A 25,881-nucleotide genomic window follows, 5' to 3' on the forward strand; every position below is an offset into this window, starting at 1 on the left:
GGCTCACTTCATGGCAACAGTCTGGCAGATTTTTATTCTTAAGTTTTCATCTGAATGTAAGAGTGAAATAATTGCATAACTAGAATCTTAAAGGTTTGGGGGGTTTTAGTTAAGAAACCTTCTTTAAGAGCAATTGTAGTTAGTTTTAAGTAATAAAAAAACTCCACTTGTTTTACTTACTTTAAAGATCATGTGGTTACTAGGTGTTGTGCTGAAACTGTATTCAAGATGCGCAACTTAAATTTCAGTATGGTAGTGCCTGATTATCTTATGCTTTACTAATGAGACAGGACTGGTCCTTTTGAAGGCCTTTTCTTTGGTTCCCTTTCATTAAATAGTAATGTAGACTAATTTTAAAGAAAGTAAAGCTATAAATCTGAATTACAAGTGGAGACTAGAAGCTTCTTGGACTGTTTAATTTCAAGCTTATGGATCCTGATTACCAAAAGGAAATAAACTGCAGTGGGAAGATTTCTGGTTACTCTTCAGCATTCTTTGGTATGTTGAAAGGTAGCATACCTGGGTGGTAACGCAAATACAAGCTTCCCTTAGAATGCATGTAATATTATTTTAGAGAATATTTTGGCAAAAGGATACTGTTTTCCAAGGCTGTTGAAGTGTGCAATTCAAGATCAGCTGAAGTACTTGACATAGAAACAGTAGTTTGGTGAAAGAGTAGCATGTTCTCAAATTTTAAAGAAGTAGGCCTTCTGTTATATCAGTTAAAACATGATCCTGTGCTCTGTGAGATGACAGATGACATCAGTTGGACTTTGTATATTAAGGGTAAACACTGTGTATTTAAAGATTGAATACAGGAGGAGAAAAACAGTAAAGGTGATCCAAAGGAGGACAAGGAACAAAGAACCAAGTAGATTAAAAAGAAAATTACTAAGGTTGCTCTTAAACTTGGCTTATTAGTTTTGAATGTTAGTGCCATTTTAGCATGGATATTGTCTTTGTTTCTCTTCATCCCAGCACATAGATTCCCATAGGTTCCCATAAAAGCATTATGGGAACACAGTTGCTGAAGGAATGTAGTTGGAGAGGGAGGAAGAAATTGGCCATCTCTCTCATTTGTAGAGGGATAGTGGTCCAAATTGTTCTTGAGCCTATTGTGATAGGAGAATGGGTAATGGTATTAAACTAAAAGAAAGTAGATTCAGACTAGATAAAAGGGAGAAATTTTTTTATGCTGAGAGTGGTTAAACACTGGAGCAGTTTGCCCAGGAGGTGGTAGATGCTCCATCCCTGGAAATGCACAGTCAAGTTGGTCAGGGCTCGGAACAACTTGGTCTAGTTGAAGAGGTCTCTGTTTATTGCAGGGATGTTAGACTGGGTGACCTTGGAGGGTCTCTCCCAACCCAAGCCATTTTGTGATTCTTGTTGAACTGGACTAGTTTGAGAGTTGTGGCATCTGGTGACATTATAATACCAGGGTTGTTTTTTTTTCTCCCCTGGAGTTTTACAGCAAAACTGCTCCAGTATTTCTCCAAGTGAAAAACTTACTTTCAGTACTGATCTTTATTAGAGCATAATATTATATGATGCTGAAGTAAGGTTCTGTAGGGAATTTGGGTCTATGTAGAGGCAAAAATTTAAATTTACTTTTTCATAAAACATTTTCTGTTGGTGACACAAATCTTAGGTTTATCCAGATCATTGACAGCAGTAGCAATACCAGCCTCTGCAATGCAATTAACACCCAGAATGGAAAGTAGTTTGCTGTGCAAGGGTTTGGCTCACTGTTTGCCCTTGTCAGGATGAGACTGGGTAAGCACTAGGCTCTAGCAGCAGAAGAATGATAGTGTTTATAGTTTGGAAGAAATTATTTTGAAGATAAATATAAAATTCTACTTTCTTCTGCCTGAGAAACAAAAAAGGGCAAATGCATCTGCCCAGCACAAATATATATTTGGAAACAGTGTTCTGTACATCCTATTTGATTCCTTAACTGTTTCTTTACAGAAATTTTATAGTAAAATATCCATCTGTCCTTACTCTGCCTTTAAAATACAGCTTGCAGGAAGATCCTACAGAAATTCTGCTTTTGTTGATGGTATCAGTGTTGCTTGAATGGCATTAGTCACAGTTACTTTACTTTTTTATAATTCTATTAAAAATAAATTTGAATACAATATGTCCTTCAGGTTGTGTTTGTGTGGTTTAATGCTATTGACTGATATTAATACTTGTTACTTTCCAAGGTTTCCTGTATACTAATGCTTTCTTACTGGTCAGACATTTACATGCAGATACACAGTTTTCTTTTTTAGTGGTTGCTGTTTGTCTCCTTTACTGAGTCAAGATGAAGTGTTGTCATTGACTCAGTTCTATATAACCTTTTGTTGTTTCTTAATCTTTCTCTGGTCTCTGTTCAAGGTCCAGAAAACTTGCTTGGATACCTTCAGGTAGAGAATTGTTTGTACTGAAAGGAGATAATGTGAAGTTTGAGTAAGCGTCCTTTGATGTGCCAGACTGTTTGCTCAGTCTGGAAGGGGAGCGGCCTCTCAAACTGATTAACTGGAGTCACCCAGATTACGTAGTGGTAATTTCATTGTTCTGCTTAGCTTCAGATCTGGGAACAGCCTCAGTTGTCTGGACAGCCTCAGTTACTTGGAGGAACAGCAGTATGTAGATTGTGTGTAAAAGACATGCATGATCTGCTCATGCAAAGAAAAGGAACATTGAGTGATACTGGAAGATCTTTAGTCTCCGTATCTGTTAGTCTCCATGTAGAGTTCTTGTCCTTGAGCCACCAGTGACAGTTTTGACAGCTTGATGTATGGCAGTTGCCTTATTTTGTATGTTTAAATAATGTTGTACCTTTTTTTTCTTTTCCCTGGCTTCTTGAACCCTGAAAAATACCTGTTGTGAGTCTGTCACCTGTTGAGACTTAATTTGGGAGCAGAATGTTCGTACAGGAGTAAGACAGAGTCTGCATGTAGTTATTGTGGTGGGAATCACAGTGGCCAGAACCTGTTGCAGTAGAAGAAGGCTCTTGTGCTTTGCTTTATTTCCTATCCATTTGTTATTTTCCCCATCATCTTCCCTTAACAGCATTTGCTGTTGTCCTTTATTTGGTTCACAGATTGCTTTTATTTCAGATCCCAGGTTTTGTTTAGCTAAGCTAAATAGGCTTTTAGCAAACCTGTAGTTTTTCAGGCTATTTTTCTGGTACAGTTCTATCATAGTGCTTCCTGTAAGGACAGTCTTACCTTGGATTTGATGTGCACTAATGATCAATATTCTCCGTCTGTGGAGGTACTAAATTGGCTTAAGCAGCCTCATGCTTTCCTCTTTGCCTTGCAGGGCATACTGCCATCACCTTGTTGCCAACACAGCTATTTGCAAAGCTGCTTGGCAAAACATATGTTAAAACTCTTCTTTCTTACCCAGGTTGTCAGCTAAATAATCATTTGCATTAGGAATGGTGTCTTACATGGTTAGTATCCTTGGCAATGAATACTGAAATGATCCATGCGTGCATATTCGGTTGACCAGTAAATGGCGACATGAACACTTCAGACAGACATAGCAACATTTGTCTATATAACAGAACAAATTGGTGCCATGCTGTGACAATCTTGACTGCTATGTAAAAATTAATACAGCAGGAAAATACTGTAATTAGCTTACTGTTCAGACATTTTCTGTTACTGAGGAATCTCTGAAGTTGTACTGATGATAGGATTGGAGAAGGGAAGAAAAGACAATAATTTGTAAGTTTTTTTTAAAATACCGAATCAGAGAAGTTGATATGTTTGGGTAAAAGATGTTCATGGATTCAAAGAAATTTTTGAACCATAGTTCAAAGATTATTTATTTCAAGGATGAGTTTATTTACTGCTCCTTTGGAATTACCTATGAAATATCTCAGTGCAGTTATTAAACTTACCCTGACTATAAGAAACTGTTTTAGGCTGTAGTTTCTGTTAGTAGTTGCTTTCTTAGTTGTGGCCAAGGTATTCTATCTCTCTGTTATTTCAGGAATAATAGTTATAGCATTGACAGTATTACTATCATCAGAAGTCTCTAGAAAAACAGAATACAGAAGAAAATGGATAAATCTTAGGCATTAAATGTCTCAATAGTGTCAGTGTTATCATCTTAATGTCTTGTTTTGTGCCTCTATGTAATGCGTTCAGTGTATCAGGTCTTCTATGTGGCCAGTTATTTGTTAGAAAAATGCACATATATGTCATCAGTACTGTAGAATGTGTTCTGTGCCTTGATGCTTACAGGTCTCTTAATGCACTAAGTGAAAGCTCTTCCTGTGTTGCTATATCGTTCTTCCTTAAGAAAATAAATAAATAAATTCAAAAATCAACCATCAATTACTGTGAAAGAGTTTGTTTTTCCTGGCTTGGGGTTTTGTTGTTTGGTTTTCTTTGCATGCATATAGAAGTTCTTCTGCATGCACATAGTAGTGTAAGAGAAATGCATCCCAAGATGTATGTTTGTAAACCATTCATGGCTCTTTGATATTATTCTTAGGCACAGAGCTGTACATACAATAATTATGGAAGGGCTTGATTTTATATTTGCCTGATTTGCTTTACTGTCAGGACTTTCTGGGTTGCTTGATGGGGCTTTTTTTCTGTTCACACTATATAGAAAGTGTATAGAGGTTCAACAAGTAATAAACCAAAAATCTGACACTAGAGCTAGAAAACTGATTTTTTTATAACAGTCTTCATTTTGTGTGCAATCTTAACAATTACAATTTTTTTTTTCCTGGGATGAGTTCTCACTGGTGGTTCATTTCCAGGCAGGCCATCATAAGATTTCCCCAAAACCTCTCCCAGTGTAATTAATTTCTGTTCTAAGAGAAAAAGGCCAGACTGGTTTTTTTCTTGCTTAGAAACTTGTAGGCTTGTTCTAAGTTCATCCAAACAGATGTGTCTCCGAGTTTTTATCTAAATTCATATTGCTCTGGTGTCTTTGTATCTTAGTGCTTGATTCAAGAACATTGAAATAAGTTGAAACCTTTTCATTGCCTTAGGTCTCGGGCTGTAAATAAAACTTTTGCTAGCACAATAAGAAGCAAATGTTGAAGGCTCTTTTGTGGGAGTTCAGATGCTTAGAGGACAGGTGTTTCTTGGCTGAGAGCTACTGGAGTTTGGGAGAAGGTTCTTTGGTATGAGATTGTTTGATTTGGTGCCTGAACTGTGATGGAAAAAAAATAAAGCAGCCTTGAAAGCTGTACCTTTTTATTGGCAAAATTGCTCAGGTTCACAGAAAATTGCAGATGCTTTTCAGTCTTAGAACCAACACTGTCTTCTTGAACTAGAAGGAATTTCCTGCTGTGTTCTTCCAGAGACTTGCTTGTTTGCAAGAGTGAGAAAGACTGTCTCAGAAGTGATAGTGCAACATTGTAGATCTATTGCTTAATTAATAAGTGTTAGGGAAAAGCAATCTTTGTGTGCGCAACTCTTTTTTTTTTTTAATATTTTTTTCCTGAATGCTCTATTAAGGCTTTATGATTGTTAATCAAAGCTCAGAAACTTACAGACATTGCATTTGGTTTCCAGTGCTCATTACATCTTCTGAGAGCTGAAGTTCTGTGACTGTCTGGTAGTATTTATGCTACATCCATGTAACCTTTTAGTTTTTGCCTTCCCCTTCAATAGAAAAGAGGCTTTCAGTTTATGAGTCTGACAGCAAGTGTAGAAGCTTTGCCAGTCAGCTCATTTGTTTTCTTGGCTTAAATGTCAGCCAATTTAACCAGACTCATACTGTGTTTTTTCACTTAGCAGTTGAGAGAACAGAGCCTTTGATAATTAACATGGAGCTATTAATCAGTATGACATATCTAATCCAGGGAGATCTATCAAATAGTACATCTCTGTTGATTTTGCTGTTTGATATTGCTTGAATCTACATGGAAGCAAATACATGTCTACATTTTAAAGAATGTAAACTTGCTGTGGTTACCTAAGTAAAGCTTTTTTGTCCAGAGAAAGAAGATAAGCATAGGATATGAAAAAAGAAGGGCAAAATTTGATCTTTTGGGCAAATTTGATGTTTTTCAGTGTTTTAAATTCTCTACCAATAGCATAGTTAAATATGCCTGTAGTAATGTTCAATATATATATACATTTTACTTAAAAGATTAATTAAAAAAAAAAACAACCACAAACCCCTTGAACTAATTTATGTCCTTCATTATTCTTTAAAGGCAAAGGGTTTGGGGGGGAGCAGGGTGAAGATAAGGGAAAGTATTCATAGTCAAAATTAAATTAGGACAGGGTAATTTCCATATATTTCCTCTCTTTGGAGTGGTTCTTCCAGTTGATGATCTAGATCAGGAGCTGAATATAGATGCTCTCATTCACTTAGGGAGGAGCCTATTTGCCTATATTAACTAGTAAAACTATCCTCAGATAAGAAGCTAACCTTTGTAAATACCTTTGTACCTCCAATTTTGAGTAATTGTTTGGCTGTGATTCTATAAGTACATTAAAAAGGGCTTCACTGGGAAAGTTTAGTTCTATATTGAATATTGTTCCTAAAGGAAAAAACTGTGAGAGTCCTTTTGCCCTTTTTGCACTGGTGAGATCAGACTAAGCTGAGGTATTTGACTTCACAGTTTTCTTTCATCAGTAACAAAGACCTTGTTTGTCAGGTGTCGCTTGTATCTGTACAGTGTCAGTTCTTTGACCCAATGCAGCATAAAGCTAGTAACTTTTTAAGCAGCTGTGCTCCTGACAAGAGTCTAGTTGACCAGTCTCAAGTTGCTTCCAAAGGCCAAGGAAAAATGCAGTAGAAATTTTTTTTCACTGATCTTAACGAATGTGAGTTGAGACAAATACAAAAAATAAATGCAGTGACTGAAATTCCATGTTTGTAATCCATTCTTGTAGAGTAGAATTGTGATTGTAAGGAGGTATATCTGTACTATATGTGAATTTTATGAGTGCTCAAACTGGTTGGTTGTTATCCTGGATAAATTATCTATATATTTCTCATTAGTATAATTAATAGTTTGCTCTGTATTTGATGTGCCACATGCTAATGTCAGTGGTTGTGTTTATTTTTTTAAATTCAGGTAGGTTGAGAACAGTTTGACATAGTGGAAAGCTGATTTTTTTTATTTTTCTTTAAATAAGGGGACAATATCCTTGACAGGTGTTTCCTATTTCAGTTTGTAATTAATACCATTTGCAGCACTCTTGAGTTTTTCAGGCCTCTCTTTCTGACACAAGGAGTTCATATAGAGTGCTGTTACCTGTTTTCTTTGATGTCTTGTTCCTGCGCACAAGTCTTGTACCTTAGTTTGTTAACCCATCTTTAAGGGCCATGCTGCATCCATGCTGTTCTTCCTGCTGTTAGGTAGGGTTTCTGATCCTCTCCTTTCCTTCCACTAAAGCTGTTGTCTTACAGGTGAGTTTTCCAGAACAAGAACTGCCTTTAGATGTTTGGAAAATACCTACTGCCTTGTAAAGCAACCTGTAAAAACAGTCTGGTTGCAACTTCACAGTCTATCTAAGTAGAAAAGTAATTTTAAAATGCTTAATCTCTATGTAGATGGACCTCGATGCAATATAACTTAAGAGTCACCACTTAGACTGATCCAAAGCTATTTGAAGTTGAAGGACAGGTTCCCTTTGACTTCAAAGGGCTTTGAATCAGCAAAATCTTAGTGATCTTTTGGTATTTGTGACCCTCATGAAATAAACTGACTAAAATTTAAGTTGTTAAATAGCTTTATTGGTTTTGAAAAATTTAACTGAATTTGTTTAAACTTACAAGGATTAAGCACACCTAGTAATTGTGTACAAAGGTCTTAATGCCTTACTTTTTTAACTTCCAAGAAATGAAGAATCTGGGAAACTGAAGGAAGTGGAAGGGCTTTTGAGAATGTTGGCCACTGGCAGTGTAAGACCTTTGAATTTTGGTGAATACATTTGTGCAAAATCTAGCTGAGTTACTGCTTTGGAATCCAAGTGCTTTCATGTCTGCCTGCTGTACAGTCTGGGTGTAGTGAACATACAGACGTGCTAAATGAGAAGTGCTGTCCTTCAGGTGTGATTAGTGAGATTCAGAGAAAGTGAACCAAAACACACCTGTTTAAATCTAATCTTACCTGGATCAGTTTAAAAAATGGAGTTTGTTTTCAGAACTGTATTACGAAGATCACTTTTAAAAGACATTGGGTTCAAGACAGGGGTTTAAGACTAGAGTAGTGGACTGAGTTAATGACAGTGACTGTTGGAAAACAGAAAAGGTAAATTTTAGCATTGTTTTCAAGGATTAACTTGCATTACTTTTAAGGACAAACAGACCAGTTTTTCAGGGTTGGACTGCAGATTGTAAGAAGCAGGAGTTCCCTTAATACAGTGTTGCTTCCTTAATTTGATATTAGTATAAGGATTGAACAAATATGTCTCTGCCAGCTTTTGTAGGTTGTATCAGATAGTGACATATCAGATTGCTTGTCCTCATTCTGTCTGCAGAAGACTAGAATTTGCATTAGTTGCATTCAAGTGTATGCAGCTATCTACTGTGACATCTGAAATACTTGATTTGGGTATGACTTAGAATAGAGAAATTTGCAGAATAGAATATGTCAAGCCTGTGGGCTCTGTTCTAAAACTAAATATAGAAATAACTGTATTCTTTTCACAGTCATTAAGAATTTGGGGGAGCATTGCTTCTACATGTATATTGCTAATCAAGTAATTCCATTTTGGATTTAAATTAGATTTGCTGTTAAAGGGAGATAATAGGTATGCATCTGCTGTTAACTGGTGAAAAATGATTATCAGACAATTTGGACTTTTCTGGAAAGTGCTGTCATTTTAGAGAACCAGTGTTAGTTTTGGATTGTACAGATGATATTTTCAAAGCTTTGTTGTTCACTGATGTCTTGTCTTGAACTTCCAAGATTGAATAGGTTCTGCAACTTTGGCCATGAGAATAAAGAAGGCAAAAAGAGGACATTTCTAAGTGCTAGATACTAGTCAATACTTCCTTTTTTCCCCCCCTCCTTTACAATTGTGTACTAGCAAGAATACTGATGCCTTAAGGGAAAAAAAATAGGTTTCATATTGGTGAGCATATTTTCCTTTAAAAAGCTGACATACATTTCAGTAGAAGAAAACACATGTGGATTCTTGCTCCTCATTCCTTTTTACTGCTAAATTATTTAAAAACCAAGCTATGAATTTAACCTGAATGTTAGTAAAAATGGTACTTCATTACTCAATGAAACCATCCCATAACAGGAAAAATGTTATAATTATAGTTGACAAAATACTTTGGGGGTTTATTTATTAGCTTGAGATTTAGAATGTTTCCTGGAATTTCTAATCCATATGTCTGCTAATTTATATGTAATATTTTTCAGCAGTAGACCTTTTTGATTAAAAATTTGTGTAGGCTTAAGTACTTGCCAGGATCAAAAGCCAGGAATGGCCTGTTTCCCTTTAAAGGCACCTGCTTTTTCAGTTACTGCCCAAGTGGAAAATTGGAAGGAAATTGTTGTGCTGTCAGAGAGCTTTGGGGCATTATATAGCTAAAAATTGCATGTATCCTTTTTTGAGAATAATACATGGAGGAAAATGCAGGTTTTAGAAAAACAAAATGGAAGAATTGAGTAAAACTACACATAGGTGAGGTGTCCTTCCAAATGTTTTACAAAATTGTCCTTTTAGAGAAACACAGGCAATTTTTTTAAAAAAAAGTTTGAATGCAGAAATAAGAGTTTCAAGATCTTTATAGCCTGGTCCTGAACAGGAAAAGTAAATGTTCCCTTTGGAATGCTCTCTGAATGCAGTTTCTTAACAATATCCTGCTTTTGAGTGAAAGAGTAAAATTATTCATCTTAAGGGCTTTATTGCACTTACAGCATTGCATTAAAGGGGCAGTTTAGAAACCAGTGGCTTAACTGTATCTACAGCAGTGTATTTTATTTCCTGTGTATCAGTACCCAGTCCCTTAATAATTCTGCTTTATATAGCTGTGATTGTCTGAGGTGTTAGTTACCCTGTGTTTTAATCCACCTCTTTCCCACTGGATGCAGCTGTTTCTTTGCCAGTGATTTTACTGTTCGTCTCAGACTTTGGAGCCAATATCCCAAAGGTCTTCTTTTATCCATCCCTAATGTGTTACTTGCTGTGCTAAACAATCTTGTCTTGTGAAAGTTTAGCCTATATAAGCATTCTCCTACCACCAGCAGCCACTTTCAAATTTGTTCTACCAATTTGTTCTTTTTATTATGAAGCTGAAAAAAGAGTTAAGTTCCACAGTTGAAATGTGTATACTTAAAGGGATGCTGTCAATACGAAAGTAATTGTTTTTGCAGTTTGTTATTAAGTGTGGATCTTTGGCATACTACTTCTTACATTTCTCTGTTGAAATGAGAACATAGAGGAAAATCTGATTTTGTATTTGAATAATGAATTTTGGAAGGCAAAATAGGGGCAAAATAAACTGATGGGGGAAAATATATATGAGCATTTTAGACTTCAGTATTCTGCACTTGTGTTGAACACTGCATGTGTGATTCTTGGAGGCTATGACCCGATGAACAAATTACTGAGAAATAACATGAAGGGTAAACTGTCCATATGGAGTGAGGAAAGACAGAACTGTGTGTCTTGTTGTGCAAGGGCACACATATGGCACACCACAAAGTTCGCTTACCAGCTCAGACTTGTGGCAGCAAGTTTATTGACCTGGACCTTTGTTATTATTGTTTGTTTGCTTACAACTTTCCAGGGAGAAAGTGACTGCTGCTTTGTTCCCAGTTCCATTCTATTGCTTGACTCTTAAGAGAAACATCCATTCTAGCCATTGTTACCAGACTCTGGCTGTCCTAGTTCCCTAGATGGGATGGTGTTTGAGAATTCCTTTTGTGTTTAAAACTTCAAGCATTGTCCTCTTCTTCTGTTTGTGAAAAGGGTAAAATATAGAGGAGTTTGGTAAGTTTTCATCATCAAAAATGGGGCTGAAAAAGAGAAAAGGCTACAGTCTCCTTCTGCTTATTGGGATTAGTAAAAGAGACTGTGGAGGAGGCCACAGAGCACACACTCAGCAGGTTTTCAGATGACTGTTTCCTTTATTATTGAAGTGTAAAAGTCATGACTAAGTTAGCTGTTTTTCTAAAAAAAAACAAACAAAAAACCCAAACAAACCCAAAGGTTCTTTTTTTCCAAATGAAAATAAGAATTGCAAAAGTGTATGGGCATCAGCCTCTCAAAACATTCTTATACAGTTCAGTAATCTTGTTTAAGGATATTTTTTTTGTGTATAACTTGCATATTGTGCAAGTTTTCTGTAAGCCTTCAGGCATTTTTATGTCAGTCAATTAAAGTTCCTTTTCTAAATAAATAATTTTTTCACACATTTTGTTCATTTTTGTTTTCAGGCTTCCTTAAGCCAGACTCAATATCGATAGAATGAAAAAATTTAAGAGAAGACTTTCCTTAACCTTGCGAGGAAGCCAGACCATTGATGAATCACTGTCTGAGCTAGCAGAACAAATGACAATTGAAGAAAACAGCAGCAAAGATAACGGTAAGCATATCTTTCACTTTGTAGAAAATGTAAGAATTTTGTCAGGCCCTATTCAATTGAGCATTGCAGGGATTTATTTCAGTTTTCACAGTTGCAGGGACTTTATCACTAACCTTTTCTTTTTTTTTTTTCTTTTCTTTTTTTTTTTTTTTATCTTACATTCCGCTACCCTAGTTCTTTCAACAGGTTGATATGTTATTGCATATTGATTTGGTTTGATTTGGTATTAAACTGTTATACAGCAATTTATGAAAAGCTACCTAAATTTATCTTTTTATGTTGTGTGCAGCAAGGCTTATAGATGTTCTTGCAGTGTATAAACCCATTGTATGGATTTAGCAGGTCTCACATCAGCTTCATATGGCTTCAAATTCAGTCTGTTCTCAAAATCATTATTTAGTAATATGATTGACTAATTGCTTAAGCATTCCATATAAAACTGTTTACCTTACATTGGTGATGCAGTACAGTACACTAAATTCTGTAATCTCTTCATGTCTCTCAGTAAGTAATTCTCTTGACCAATATGAAGGTGGCTAGAAACATTCAGGATAACCAGCTTGTCTCTGTATTCTTACATAAGTCTTTGGCTGATCCCATAAATGTGCCGGCTGCTGTGAAGTCCACATTAGTGATGATGCCGCTTTTGGATGCAATCTGCAGCAGTAATGACTGGAAGAGGTTTTGTTGCTTGTTTGTTTCCTGGGCTGCAGCTTTTAAGTCATATTTCATCTTCAATGCTGATTAGTGTTATTTTTTGCTTTGCTGATATCTAAGATTTTTTTCATTTATCAAGAGATCTGAATTCTATTTTTCTCCCACTTCACAACAATAAAGGATTCTGAATTTTCCCACTGAAAACTGAAAGGGCCAGGAAATTCGAGTACAGGTACAGACAATGGAATTTGCCCTGCAGATTTTTAAAACTCCATTCAAATTCATTGCATACCAAGATTTTGGAAGCAGAATTTACCTTTGGCAAAACAAAGCTAATAATGTTTTTCATTTTCACATTTAATCCCTGGTATATTCATTGCTGTTGTCCTGTTTTTACTATGGGCCATCCCCAGTATTTTGTGAGACAAGGTTTATTACAACTTTCTGTATGTTGATACAACAGGTCTACTCTGGAGCAACAATTGCAGTGTTTTTGCACTGATACCTATTTAGTCCTTTCTGAGACATTGAGTTGTCCCACATGATTTCACTTGTATTTGCCTTTGTTACTGATGTGTATTTTTTCAGACCTGTATATACTTCTGCAAGATTGATTTCATTATGTAAACACGTGCAAAGATTGTTACTTCCATGCTGAAAAATGAACGTAAAAAAATGAATCATCAAAGCATCAATGAGTGTACTAAACTGGGTTGCTGAATTGATTCATTGAAAACCGAATCCAGGAAAAATAAAAAGATTTTACCTTAAACTGGACCATGTCCTGGGTGTCAGCTCAAGGGACAGAGAACACAATAACTTCTTTACAGAAGCATGAGCTTATGCCCTCTTAAACCGTCTATAAAACCATTTGCAGCTTGTAATATTATCTGAGAATAATCCCAAACAGTAATACTTGGATGTGTGTATACTTGTTGCCAAACTGTGACGAGCTTAACTTGTCAGTAGATATTTCATGTTAAAATAAGTTAAAAATACAATTCAAGAAAATGTTCCTAATTGCAAATTACTTACCTAGCTTTTAGTGCTGTTTTTATTTTGCTTTTCATGGTAATTCATTGGCCAAAGGGAACCTTACATATTAAAACTGTGATAATAATATATGCCATGGTAATACATGAAGAACATAGTCGATGCCTTAGTACAGTCTTCTTGGATACACTCAAGATGTTGTCGGTCTTCATGAAAGAAGACAAAGAACGTAACCCGTACTTTGCTGTGCCTAATTTTCAACTCATCATTTCATGTTATTAAAAAAAGTTTTACTGACACTTGCTACCTTTTTCAGATTCTTCCAGAATGCAGTTATTAGTACTTGGGCTATCTTTGATCTTGCAGAGGTGAACAGGGTGCTGCATTGTGGATTTTTGTTTTCCTTTGCTTTTCCTTTCTGACCTTACTTTTCTTAGAAAGTAGGGCTGGAAAATGCTTGCTGCTCTAGCTAGTCTTGCTTTTCTAAAGGACGCTCTACCATTTCCACAGATGAAGATAATTTGGAAAGAGTATTTTTCAGGCAGACTGCAGGGATTGGGCTTTGGGCAACAACAATTGTTGGAAAAACAGACAAGAAGTTATTTTTCTCTTTTGGTGAAAGACCAGTTTGGCAAAGAACATGACCTGGAAAAAATCCTTCAGTGGGCATTTAAAAAAATTTGCTTACATAGGAGTGCTTAAATGAAAAAGGTTTTCCTTGGCATCTTAAAAAATCACAGTGCTAAAAAGCCTCCACTAACTGTAAATATCCAGCTGAGACACATGAGAGGATGTAGTCTCTTGAAGAATATTTTATAAAGATAGCTGCATCAAGATCTTGAAAGTGCATCCTTTACTGCGATGGTGGTGATCTCAAGAGGCAGGAATAGCCATCTCCATAGTTCTGCTTTAAAGAATAAATGGCTCCTTTACCCTGTGGAACAGAGAAAGAAATGTGCCCAGTTAACAGGCTTTGAATCTGTTCCTAAAGAAAGTTTAAAAGCACTGTCTAGTAAATCAAAGGCATGCCAATATATTAATCTCAGAGAATCAAAGTCAGGGATGCAAATAATCTTCAGAAAGTGGTTCCTCATGTGTGCTTTATTTTCGAGCATTACGTTATGAACTTGAGAAGTAAGAGTTGAAGGGCATTGAAGCTGTGCATTTAAGGTCAGAAGGCAAGACTAGATCTTGAATGCTGAAGGCTTTAACAGCAGAATTTAATTCCATTGTTATTGTCCAATTTTTTTGTTTTAATTTTTTCTTTCTAGCAAATTGCTCATCTTGTCTCCTGTCATTCCATGCTGATGGCTGTGTTCACTGAGGGTTATAATTTATGCTGTTTATTTTTCCTTCCTGGGAAACAGCTGTGTTACTGGGTTATAGAGATTGTAGAGACTTTGTCCATAGAAAAACACATCTGTGCTGACCTAGAATCCAGGTTTATCTCCATATTGTTTATATCCTGTGAAATACTTTCATATATATATATATATTTATATTTATATATATATATATATATGCATGTCTCCTGTAAAAATCTTCATTAGAAGTTGCAGTTCAGCACTGCCATTACATATGTAGATCACTTGTGCATGATACTAGGGACCTTTCCTTATGGTCACCTTTTTGCAATAGCCTGTGTTGTTCAGGCCCCTGCTAAATGTATCTTCTCCCACAATTGCCTGTGATTTCAAGTTAACTGCAGCTCCCATCCAGAGGCCCACCTTGTCATTAGCTCCAGCTTTGAGTGGGTTGTTTCAAGATTCAAAGAACAGTACTCCTAATGTAGAACAAATTGTCCCATTTGTAGCTCGCAGACATAAAAATAGATCTATAACTTTTGATTTCTTTGCAGTGCATTGGTACCACTGAATCAGCTACCCTTTTGTATGCAGTCTCATTTAATACACGGCCTCCTTCATCGTTTGATGTCAGTACAATCTCAGTATGCATCACTCATCCATGGGCAGCAAAATGGGATTAGCAGGGATCAACCCGTATTGTTCAATGCAGTAGCACAGAGCTGTTGCACTGAATATAGAATAACCATTGGGTTTGGGTTTTTTGGAACACCATCAAATTATTTAGTGACCAGAAACCTATATATACTTAAATATTTCTTACAAATTATGTTCATCATAATTGGCTTCTGGATGAGGAAGCACTGACAAATCAGGTCATAAACCATAAAAATTGAGGGACATATCTGAAGCCTTATGAACTGTATGAAGTGCACTTCGGGCTAGCCTTTTATCTAGGGACAAAAGCTTTTCATGGTCTGTGATGTTTCAACATATAAAACTAATTAGGTGGATTTGTTGTATATTTTTAATTTTTCATACTAACAGTGTGCTGGCTTGCTTCTTTAATTCTAGATTTTACCTTAATATATGAATTTAGATTAATATTAAAAATATTAAATGGTAATTTTTAGCAGTTGACAACTAAATTTGCCCCTGAAATTTTTCTTTGGCAATGACATACTAATGAAATTTGGCTGGGAGTAACATCCAAATCATGCATATTTAAAGCCTAATTAAGTGTAAAATTTATGCAAATACTTCAAAAGCATATGATCTCTAATGAAAGCAAAAAATGTGGCTGTATTGTCTAATATTATGAAATGCATTATCACAAACTCCAAGCATGCTTTTAAGAATAATTGCAAGACGCATTCCAAAATACATCCACAGCTCTTGCATTAATTTATAAGTAATTTGGAAAGCATTCTATTTTGTTGGGTTTTTTGGTACAGATAAATACACATGTACATACTGAACCAAAAAAGATGAAGTTCTGATAGAAATGGCTACGTGAATTTGTAAAATAATACTTATCTCCATTTGGTCTCTTTTAGCTCAGTGATGTGATCATAGGATCCAGTCTCATGAACACTTGCATAATTTTTTTGTAATTTTACAGGTGTGAGTAATAATGGAAGGATCAGCTACGGTAAAGTGCGTAAGTGTTTTTTAGGTTTAAGGCATTAATGACTAGTTAATACTCTGATAAGAGGGATGAATGTTTATAAAAATTAACACATTGCGATACTGTCTCAGAACATCCAAATGCCTTTGTAGTTTTAATCATGTCATGTCATCTTCAACAGAGCTGAGAAATTCCCATTCCATCTGCTATGTATAATTCCTTGAGTGTGGAAGGAAAACAGTGTGTTGCAACATATTTTCAAGACAGTGTACTTGAATTGAAAATATGAGCACAGAAATGCTTACTGGTAATAAATTGGTAAAATTTCTCTGTTGATGTTGGAGGAAAGTATCAGTATGAAGGTGTGGGTGGGTAGGGGGAGAAGAAATCCCCAGAATTTCTAGAGCTCATTCTAGAGCTGCAGATTACTGTGAGTAATTGGTAGTTGTCACAGCTAAACACGGATCCTTGTAGTGTCCCTTACGCTGTACTGGCAATGTTTTTATTGTAGTCTGTATGTACCCTTCTGTGCTGTGGTCTGCATCCATTTCTGTTATTACTGTTCAGTATGGTTTCTCCATCCCACGTATGCTGCACAACATAGTGTTCTTTCTTCCCTTCTGTTTTAATTTGCTTCTTCCCACAAAACCTAGAGGCTCTGTTCATATGTGGAAGTGCTTATAAAGTGAAACGAGCATGAAAATTCAATGCCTGAAAGCATGCTGCAGAGACCTATAGTCTTGGAGGGCTGTGTGGGGTCTTTGTCCACTCTTAAGTGTTCTCCTTAGAGGTAGAATACAAGTTTGGCAGGAACATCATGTTTAGATTCAGAAGTGGACTCTCTAAATACACCAGATTTCTGTTAGTGTAGGCTCACTGATGAATATGCAGAGATTTTTTCTCAAATGTTATTCAGGTGGAGTCATTAAGTACAGAAAAGTAAAATAACTAGCCAGCACTCTTTCTGAAAGCAGGGCAAAAAGGAGCCAGATCCTCTGTTCTCTGGTTTGGTTTGCAGCATGGTCTCATAGATGTTTGCATTGGGAGTTGTGTGTGTAAATGCAAGGATAGAGGCCAAGGATACTTGTATCTTGGATATGGTATTGACTTGCATTGAATTAAATTGTAGCTGAAATCGTTTTCTGGATGGTGTGGTGTAGTGTGATGCCTTTTGCAGTTACAGTTTTAAACCGATGGTATTTTATGCTTATATGATATGAGGTACAGAGCTACCATGTTCCAGTACAGGTTCTAATGACCAAATATATTATCTGAGAATTATCTTCTAAGCAGTATGAAATACATGAATCTTAAAGGCAGGGGTTTGGTTTTCAATATATTTCACTTGATTGTGATCTTTATTGTTTTGGTACCCAGACTGAAGGCAAAACCTCACTCTGCATGAAGTCAACTTTGAAAGGCTTTTTATAGTGTTTTTTAGATGTCTTGATCTCATTCTTTGCCTTCATATTTGTAGTTTGGTTTTTTGCATTGTTTTTGTAGTTCAAACAGCCAGGAAAATTTCTGTCCTTTCTGTCCTAAATTAAAAAAAAAGGTTTATGGGACATTACAGTGCCATTTTAATAGAGTAGGTACTTAATTTCTTTGGAGGAAGTTGACAACTGTGTTTCTTCAGAGTTATATTAGCATATTTTTTCAAATGTTCTACCAATATTTTTTGCCTTGTGTTGTGCAGGTGAAGAACATTTGCTCTGGAATGACTGCTGTACTCAAATGGATTAATTCGAGCAATGGGAGTAATCCCTTGAAGTTTTGCCAAATTTATAATTGTAATATTCAATTGTTTGAAGATTTCATCTTATTGTTTAATGAAAAACACTGGCTTAAATAGTATCGAGTGGTTGCTCTGTTTTTAGAGTGACTTAATGTTTTCCTGGGTATCACATAACAGAATCCAAGGAAACTACCCCATAAAATAATCTATAAATACACAGTATTTTGTAGTGTTCCTCAGCCAGCTCCTAGAGAGTTCATATACAGCAAGCATATTGCTGCTTTGGGTTATTTAAGTGTATCTTCTATGGAAGCTGTCACCTGCAATCAACTAATTTTACTGAGTGGGTCTGACTGCCTTTACAGCAGTGTAAATAAGTATTATACAGTGCAGCATGCCAATTTCTGTAATATCAGAAATTCACCTGCTTACATTCTAGATTTTCTGGAGAAATAAAGGGCTTCTCGACAACAGTTTCTTCAGCAGTTTGTTCAAAATATTTTATATTTCAAGTCCAAAAAAAAAAATCAGGTTTTATTGTGTAAAAAACTGAATAATCATTAGCAGAGCCTAACATTTAGATCAGGTAAATGAATGTGCAGTAGATGATGCTGAAATATGAGTAAGTTATACGACAGTGGCGTTTGAGAAGCCTACATAAATAGTTTTAAAAGGTTGTGATGATGCATCACAAGCCTCATGAATGCAAAGCTGTTCAGAGATGAATATTTAATTTCACAAATGTAGATTTTTGACACTTTTCCATTCTCTATCAAATTGAAAATTATAAAAAAAAGCCTTGTAAGTTTTCTGGAGCAAGTGTGAGGTCAAGGTGGTGGAAAAGAAACTACACTGAGTCCTGTCCTATAAAATCCAGTAGTGGATTCTCGAGACATTTAGTGAGATTTTATTATACTTGAGCCAGTCAAAAGTCAAGTTGTAGCTAGAAGTGTCAAGTGAGGTTCTCCCTCCATCCTTCTGCTGGCAGCTGTGCTCTGTGTATCCCATAGTAATCTAGTTCAAAAACCTAAATCAAAATTGCAGTTCTTTTTTGTTGGGGGCTGGGGGTAAGAACCTTGAAGCCACATTTTTGGTAGAAGCAGTAAATTGTGGCAGGCACAAAAATTCATCCTTACTTAGAATATGGAACATGCCTGGGTTCAATCCCTATTCTCTACCTAAATCAGTAATCATAAATGCTAAGTCTCCAATATCTCTTATTTTGATTATAAAATCTCCACATGTGTATTTTAACTTTATTTATATGAATTTAAAATACATAGTTATATGGTTTACTATCCAGAATGGATAGTGATTGTGGAATCAAACATTTTTTTGCAGACATAGCTCTGTCAGAGATATTTGATTTAAGGGAGAATGACACCTTGTATGGCTGGTGATTTAATTCTTTATTAAAGCGAGTTAAAGAAAATACCACTGCAAAATTTAGGCAGTGAAATCTAAAAAAAAAAGCTTGGTCTCTTTGTCACAAACTAGAGATACTCATGGGACGGTAAAAAAAAATGAGTTAGTTGAGTATGTGATAATATATATTCATAAAAAGTGTTTTAAAATGCATTTACATTCCTAATGAAAACTCTTTATTTCTTTAATCCACCAGCTGACTGACGTGTGACGGTATGTCAGTTGCTGAGGCTTTGCAAAGAAATGCCAGGCAATTCTGCAGGCTCTCTGGAGCTCAGCTTAAGTAAATCCAGTTAAGTAAATCCAGCACAGGAAAGAAAGTGGTAGTGTGGGTCTTTGTTATCACAGATGGATGAGGAAAAGAAACATTGTGGATTAAATGAAAAATTGCTTAAATCAGGAGTAATTTCAGGTCAAGGTTTGTGGTTAATTTAAATTGCAGTTAAGGGAAGAAGAGAACGCATCTTTAGGAAATTGTTGGGTTTAGTTAATTCCTTGGACAGGTTTCTTGGTTATGTACACTGCTGTTCTACTTGACTCTGGCAGTTTTCATAATTATGAAGTAAAAAGAAAAAACTAGTTCCACTTATGTTCAAACATATATTTATGCCACTTCACAATTGAATTATTTCAGTGGTTCATTTGAGTTGTTTTCTGGTTTTGTATGTTTGTTAGCATTGGTGTTGGCATTAATTCAAATTTAACAAAGCAATGGTACCTTACTGGGTACAGTGTTTTCTTAAAATACGTGTGTGTATTCCAAAACATTTAATGATCTATCATCTCTTAAACCACTATTAAGCCAGGCTGATTGCATTTTGAACAGTGTTTTCTTTGAACACTGTTGTATTTATTTTGGGTTATGCCAATAGTAACAGAAGTTTGAATGACAGAATGTGAGAAGTACAGGAAAATAATCCAAATTATATAAAGGGTTAGTTCAGCACTCATCAAACTTGAACATTGAGTAATACAAAAGTGCACAGTCACCATGCATTTCTTAATTTTCTTAAAACTTTGCTGAAGGTGCACACTTAAGCAAGGTGACACGGATGTGGCATTTAAAAAAAGTGGTGTGTGTTTTTATAGATAGAAAACTAATGTGTGTATGTAGATACACTATTTTAAAGGGTGTCTACTGCAAGAGTTGTTCAGGGACAATGAAAAGAAAACTGTGGGCATCCTGTACATCAGCATAATATTAATAAATATTCTTATTGAGAATGTTTTTTAACTTTTTTTTGCACTTAAAAGCTGGATTTGCATGATAGTTTAGTAGGCTGCCTAAGGAATGAGAGTTGAAACGGCATTCCTTGAAAGATGAGTCCAAGATTACATGATGTTGTAGCCAAAATAAGAAGAGGATATAATAACAATTGACAAAATACAATTTTAAAGGAACCACTGAAAAGTCTCTGTTTCAGCTTTTTTTCCATACCAGTTTGTTTTATCAGTTTGGAGTTACAGATTATAGGGTAGGGTGAGGAAAGAAGCTGTAGATAAATAGTAGATAAAGACCCTTATTGGAATGGTTGAGCCAGCAACAACCAACACAAGTGAAATGCCCAGGTGCTGTGGAAGTCTTGTGCTGTAAGGACAGCTGGAGTTCTGCCTGTCTGTTCTTCAGTCTCTGAGGATGACATTTGAGGACAAGTCTAAGATTAGAGTCCAAAGTACAGCATCATTTCCCCAGTGTACTGTATCAGTTTCTAGCTCAGAGGCTCACTGAACTAGGCAAGTCTCTGTGTGGTTAGTAACCCTGAGCATGAGACCTTGCTTAGTCTCCCTTTGAGTCATGAAAGTTTGGGTAGTTTTAACATCCTGTGGTGGGAGTTCCCACAGAAGAATCATTCCGTGTGCCGTATGCAACCTGCCATGGCTGGCTTTTTCACTCTCGTGCTGATGGAGGTGGTGGATGCAGTGCATCCCCAGGTACCCTCCGCTGAGTCTGTGGGTTGTATCATGCTTCTGCTGTTGTAATCTAGTGGAGAGAGGAAGACCAGATTTGTGCATGATCTCAAAATGCAGTAGATCCACTTGAACAGTGAATTTTTTAATGTTTTTTTATGTACCTTTTAATTTCCATCATTCATTTTGCCTGTTGCTGAATATTAAACCAACAGCAGCATGTGGTTACTGAGTTTATTTACCAAGTACAGTGACACTAAAGTGATGTTTGTGAGTTTTATATAGGAAAAACATTTTTTAAAGACAAACCTATAATCACAGAAATAAAATTATAAGTAGCTTTTATAGATATGTGTAGTAAAGGCATACAAATTTTACAGTTTAGATGTATTATATTCAAGGCCAGACAGTTGACTAAACTTGCATTTTGTAACTGCAGTGTTGTACTTTAAATATAATGAATCAGTATATTAATAATTCTGGAAAAAATGAAGTGAATTAAATGAAATTGTAACTTTAAAAGAAATACTTGTGAGTCTTTAGAGAGAGAGAGAGAGTTATGTAGTCTTTTCAAAAGCACTTTATTTAACTCTTGTATCTCATAAATGCATGAAAACTGTAATAAACAGTCTTATAAATTAATTTCCAGCAAGAGTTTGCTTGATCATTTTCAATATTTGTTCCAGCCCTTGGCTGTTACTGTCACAATTTCAGGGAGGAGGTAACACAGTGCAGAATTAATGTCTTTAGAAGCTCCTAGCAGACAGCAATGCACACTGAATAGTTTATAACAAATATACTTTCCAAAATGTTAGCCTTTGTGTTATACCATCATATGCCATATAGTCCCTCCTTTTTGTAAATTAATGTGTATCAGGATTTTAAACCCTGGTTTATAAACGTAGTATAAAAGTAGTATTAATACTTGTCTTAGTCAGAAATCCAGTGTCATGTGAGTGTTTTCGTACTTCATTGTCTGCCAGTAGTTATGCCTGTCCTACTACATGACCTAAATTATCGTTGCAAAATTTTATAATGAGCTCCAATGGGCTACAATTTAGTACAGTACTTAGGACAGTGAAGGAAGGCAATAGTTGCCTATGATGACAAAAGTTATTTCTGTATAATTGGATCTTATAATCAGTCATATATCTTTCATTTTTTTATAAATTTACTTATTAATGTGGTCTGTTTTTATCCTTATATTTGAGCTGAACTTTGCGTATGTTAGGATAATTTAGGAATTTTCTTTTAAACTATAAATACATACAAATTTACCAGCATCATGAGGAAAACAGATTTTTTCAATATCTCTGTGCATTACACTGTCATGTTAGTAATGAACATAAAACTCAATCTCTACATAGACATTCAGTGTATTCATAAATTCTAGCCTCTTTTACATACTGAACAGTTCATGAAGGTGGATTGCTTTCAACATGAGTAGACAAAAGCCGTAACATACACGGTACTATTCATTTATTCATCACTGCATGTAAACTTAGTGTGAGGTGTTTAGGCTAGAAATTTAATCGAATTCAAATCAAAGTAGCAAGAAAGTTGGAAAGCAAAAAGCAGTTTTTTAACTTACCAAAAGCAGTGGTTGTGTTGAATGTGAAACTGTTCCCTGTCATGTGGAAGTAGTTACAGATTCTGTTAAAAACTGATGAGGAATTTGCTGCCTGCTGCCCTAGGATAAATCTGTTGTTAAAGGCATGCAACAAGGAAGCTGGTACCACTCTTAAGTCAAAAGGGTGATGCAAACTATTAGAAGAGAAATAAGCATTTGAGACAGAGATATGCAGAGGTTTGAGGACCCTGGTCATACTTTACAAACATATACACAGATGTATGGTGTATTTTTTCCTGGTGTTCACCCACTCTGACGCTGTGTTTATGAAGGATGCTAATGAAAGGATGCAGGCAGGTTTTTAACAGTGCTGACATGTCTTTTCTGTTTTCGGCCTGCAGCATGGTTTTTTTCCCCCAGGGCTTTTATTTTTTTCCCTGCAGCAGCTGAATTAATGTTTTTTGGGTTTTTGTCTCACTGTGTTATTCATGTTTACATGCAAAAATTCCTTGCATAATTATTTCTTAAGGTCATTGACTTGTCTTTGGGTAATTCTGTCTGTGTACTTCTGTCCCTGCTTCAGAGTAATCATAGTAATGTATCTAGAAGGTTTTCGTATGGGGGGGGGGGGGGGGGGGGAGAGTGTTCCATTCAGGATCCTGTTTTCCTTAGGTTATTAGGTGTTTGTTGCTGTTCCTTTCCTTTACCATTGAAATTCTGCTTTCATAAAATATGTACTCCTAGCTATATTTTTCTTACTCCCTTGGAAGGGAAAGGAAAATTTTGGGATCCCTTCATGTGGGTATATAATAAGGTGGAGTGATGGAATAGCATCCCAGACTGCTCCCTGTCCCAGGAGGCAGGAGTGAAGCTCTGAGCACACCCTGGGAGCAGTGGCTCCAGTGGGTGCTGCTGCATACAGTAGCACTCACACTGTGCTTGCTCAGTGTGTGGCTGCTGCCTTTTCTCTCTTCTGTAATAATACCAAATAATGAATCTGTAATGTTAATAAGAATCAAATAATGGAAAAGTAAAATTACTTGAATCTCAGCTGTTCTTTAGGCATAGCTTCTGTTCTTAGGCAGAACAGAAAAATAAAAACCTGTATAGGGAGAGTGTTTTCATGTAGCTGCCAGATGACTCTGGTCTCATTTTCTGAAGTGAGGGTATTTCTTTCATCTTTATTTTCTTGTATGAATTACTTCTTTGGTGGTTCTGCTAAGTCCACTTTTGTGACAGTCAGTGCAGATGGGCATCTATTCTGCTTCTTTTGGGGGTTAAAAAAAACCCTCATCTTTTCAGAGGTAGCCTGCTTCTAAGACCATGTCTGTCCTGGAGGGCTAGTCCGTGTGTGAAGAGTCAGGTTGCTGAGGGAGCATGAACACCCAAATTCTGCTCACACTTGTAAATAAGATGGAAAAATTTCTAACGTTTCATTCTTTTAGAAAGTGCTTATCGATGATAATAACTTTTTTTAAAAATCTCTGTGAACCATCTGAAACACAATCTAGTAGAAAGCCAAAATGAAAAATTGAATGCTAAATTTTTCTGATAGCCTGTAAGTTAATAACCTTAATTATGGCGTGACAGCTCTGTGAGGTATAGACAGGTGTGTTTACTTCTAAAGATCTCCAGTGGCAAGGCTTTGGTACTGGTGACCCACAAGAATTTTGAGAGGGAGAATATTTTTGAAGGCTTATAGCTGAATTTGCTCATCACAATTGATCAGCTGTCCTGTTTAAAAACAAAGACGAAGCATTGTGCAGTAAGACAGAAGAAAATAATTACAATGCTCTGGTTTTATCAACGTTCTAAGATTTTAAGTCTATTCAGGGCATTTACTCATCCAGCAGCAGAGTTACAGGATTTAGTAAAATTAAATTTAGGTAACACTTAATGCCATGTTTTGTACTTGTTTGTTAATAGAGAAATGGCCGTAGTATGGTGGTCTGCTGTTAGCATGAAAGATAATTTTACCAGACTGGTGATTTCCTGTTTACTAACTCTTTTTTTTTTCTTTCTTTTTTTCTTCTGGCATGTTCCTGACAATCCTCCTTGCTTGTGGCAATGAATATTTTGATCCCTGTGAACTGTAGAGCCTATTGTGAAGAATGGCAGGCCTCCAACGTCTCACAGCATGCACTCATTTCTCCACCAATACACAGGATCTTTCAAGAAGCCCCCTTTACGGAGACCACACAGCGTCATAGGGGGCAGCCTCGGCTCTTTCATGGCAATGCCCAGAAATGGGAGCAGATTAGGTAATTTTCTACACTGTTTGTTTAAATTAATTTTTCTGTGAAAAATAATGTTGGTATTGATTCGTAACAAGAGGTACAGATACTCTAATGCTTTAATAAATCTCTGAGCATGCAGTAATTTTTTCTGGAGTTCGAGAAATTTGTTCTTAAGGCACTGAATGTCTCTTCAGATTTTCAGGAAGAAAGCAATTAGAAGAACACACAGAAATCACCCATGATTTTTTTACAAGTTTAAAATTAACAAAATATTCTTTCTTAATACTTTGCAAGTAGCCCCTGTATCCATCTCAGTTAAGCATTGTCAAGAAATACAATAAATGTAATATGAAAAAACAGAGGATAATCATGCTATATGCAGAATTTTTAAGAGAACTTCTGTATTACTTCTCACTATTATAGAGAAAAAAAAATTAAATTAAGGCCACTCAACTATAATTACCTTTTTGTTGTGGTCCTGAGCTATATTTGCGCTTCTGTGAAGCAAATAAGTTATGAAATATTTTTTCTTCAAGTAATTTGTCATCTTGCTGCCTCCAGTCACCATTAATGTTTTATCCTGCTTTTATGTTATTTTAAATTACGTTTCATTAATTGATACTGAAAAATGAGAGCAAGTCACAGCTTAATTAGAGTTTTATTATTTTTTCAATCTCCTGCCCTCCTTTAGAAGTGTGATAAACTGATCTTCGAGATAGTCAAACCACTTCTATCCTCCTCTGGTGTAATACCATTCATCATGTTCAAAAACTTGTCTTTTTACTCCTTGAATTACCATTCCAACTGATAAAAGACTTATATATTTTTGAATTTACTCTAGCAGCTGTTGCTATCACACAAGAAAATGGGTTTTAGTGTGCCAGTTTGACTGCTGTATCAAT

General features: G+C 35.9%; 1 protein-coding gene across 4 annotated transcripts in view; it reads left to right on the plus strand.

Moving 5' to 3' along the window:
* The window catches only part of LOC131591553 (cyclin-dependent kinase 17), a 91,746-nt gene that overhangs the window by 25,879 nt on the left and 39,986 nt on the right, over nt 1-25,881 (plus strand). For 2 of the 4 annotated variants that reach the window (XM_058862363.1, XM_058862364.1), the window contains exons 2-4: nt 11,375-11,523; nt 16,099-16,137; nt 24,839-25,003. In XM_058862363.1, the coding sequence (XP_058718346.1) occupies nt 11,406-11,523; nt 16,099-16,137; nt 24,839-25,003 (322 nt within the window). In that variant the 5' untranslated portion in view covers nt 11,375-11,405. The remainder of the gene's footprint in view (nt 1-11,374; nt 11,524-16,098; nt 16,138-24,838; nt 25,004-25,881) is intronic. The other 2 variants (XM_058862366.1, XM_058862367.1) reach the window with 2 other exon arrangements.

This window comes from Poecile atricapillus, chromosome W (genome assembly GCF_030490865.1).
Source record: "Poecile atricapillus isolate bPoeAtr1 chromosome W, bPoeAtr1.hap1, whole genome shotgun sequence".
NCBI lineage: Eukaryota > Metazoa > Chordata > Aves > Passeriformes > Paridae > Poecile > Poecile atricapillus.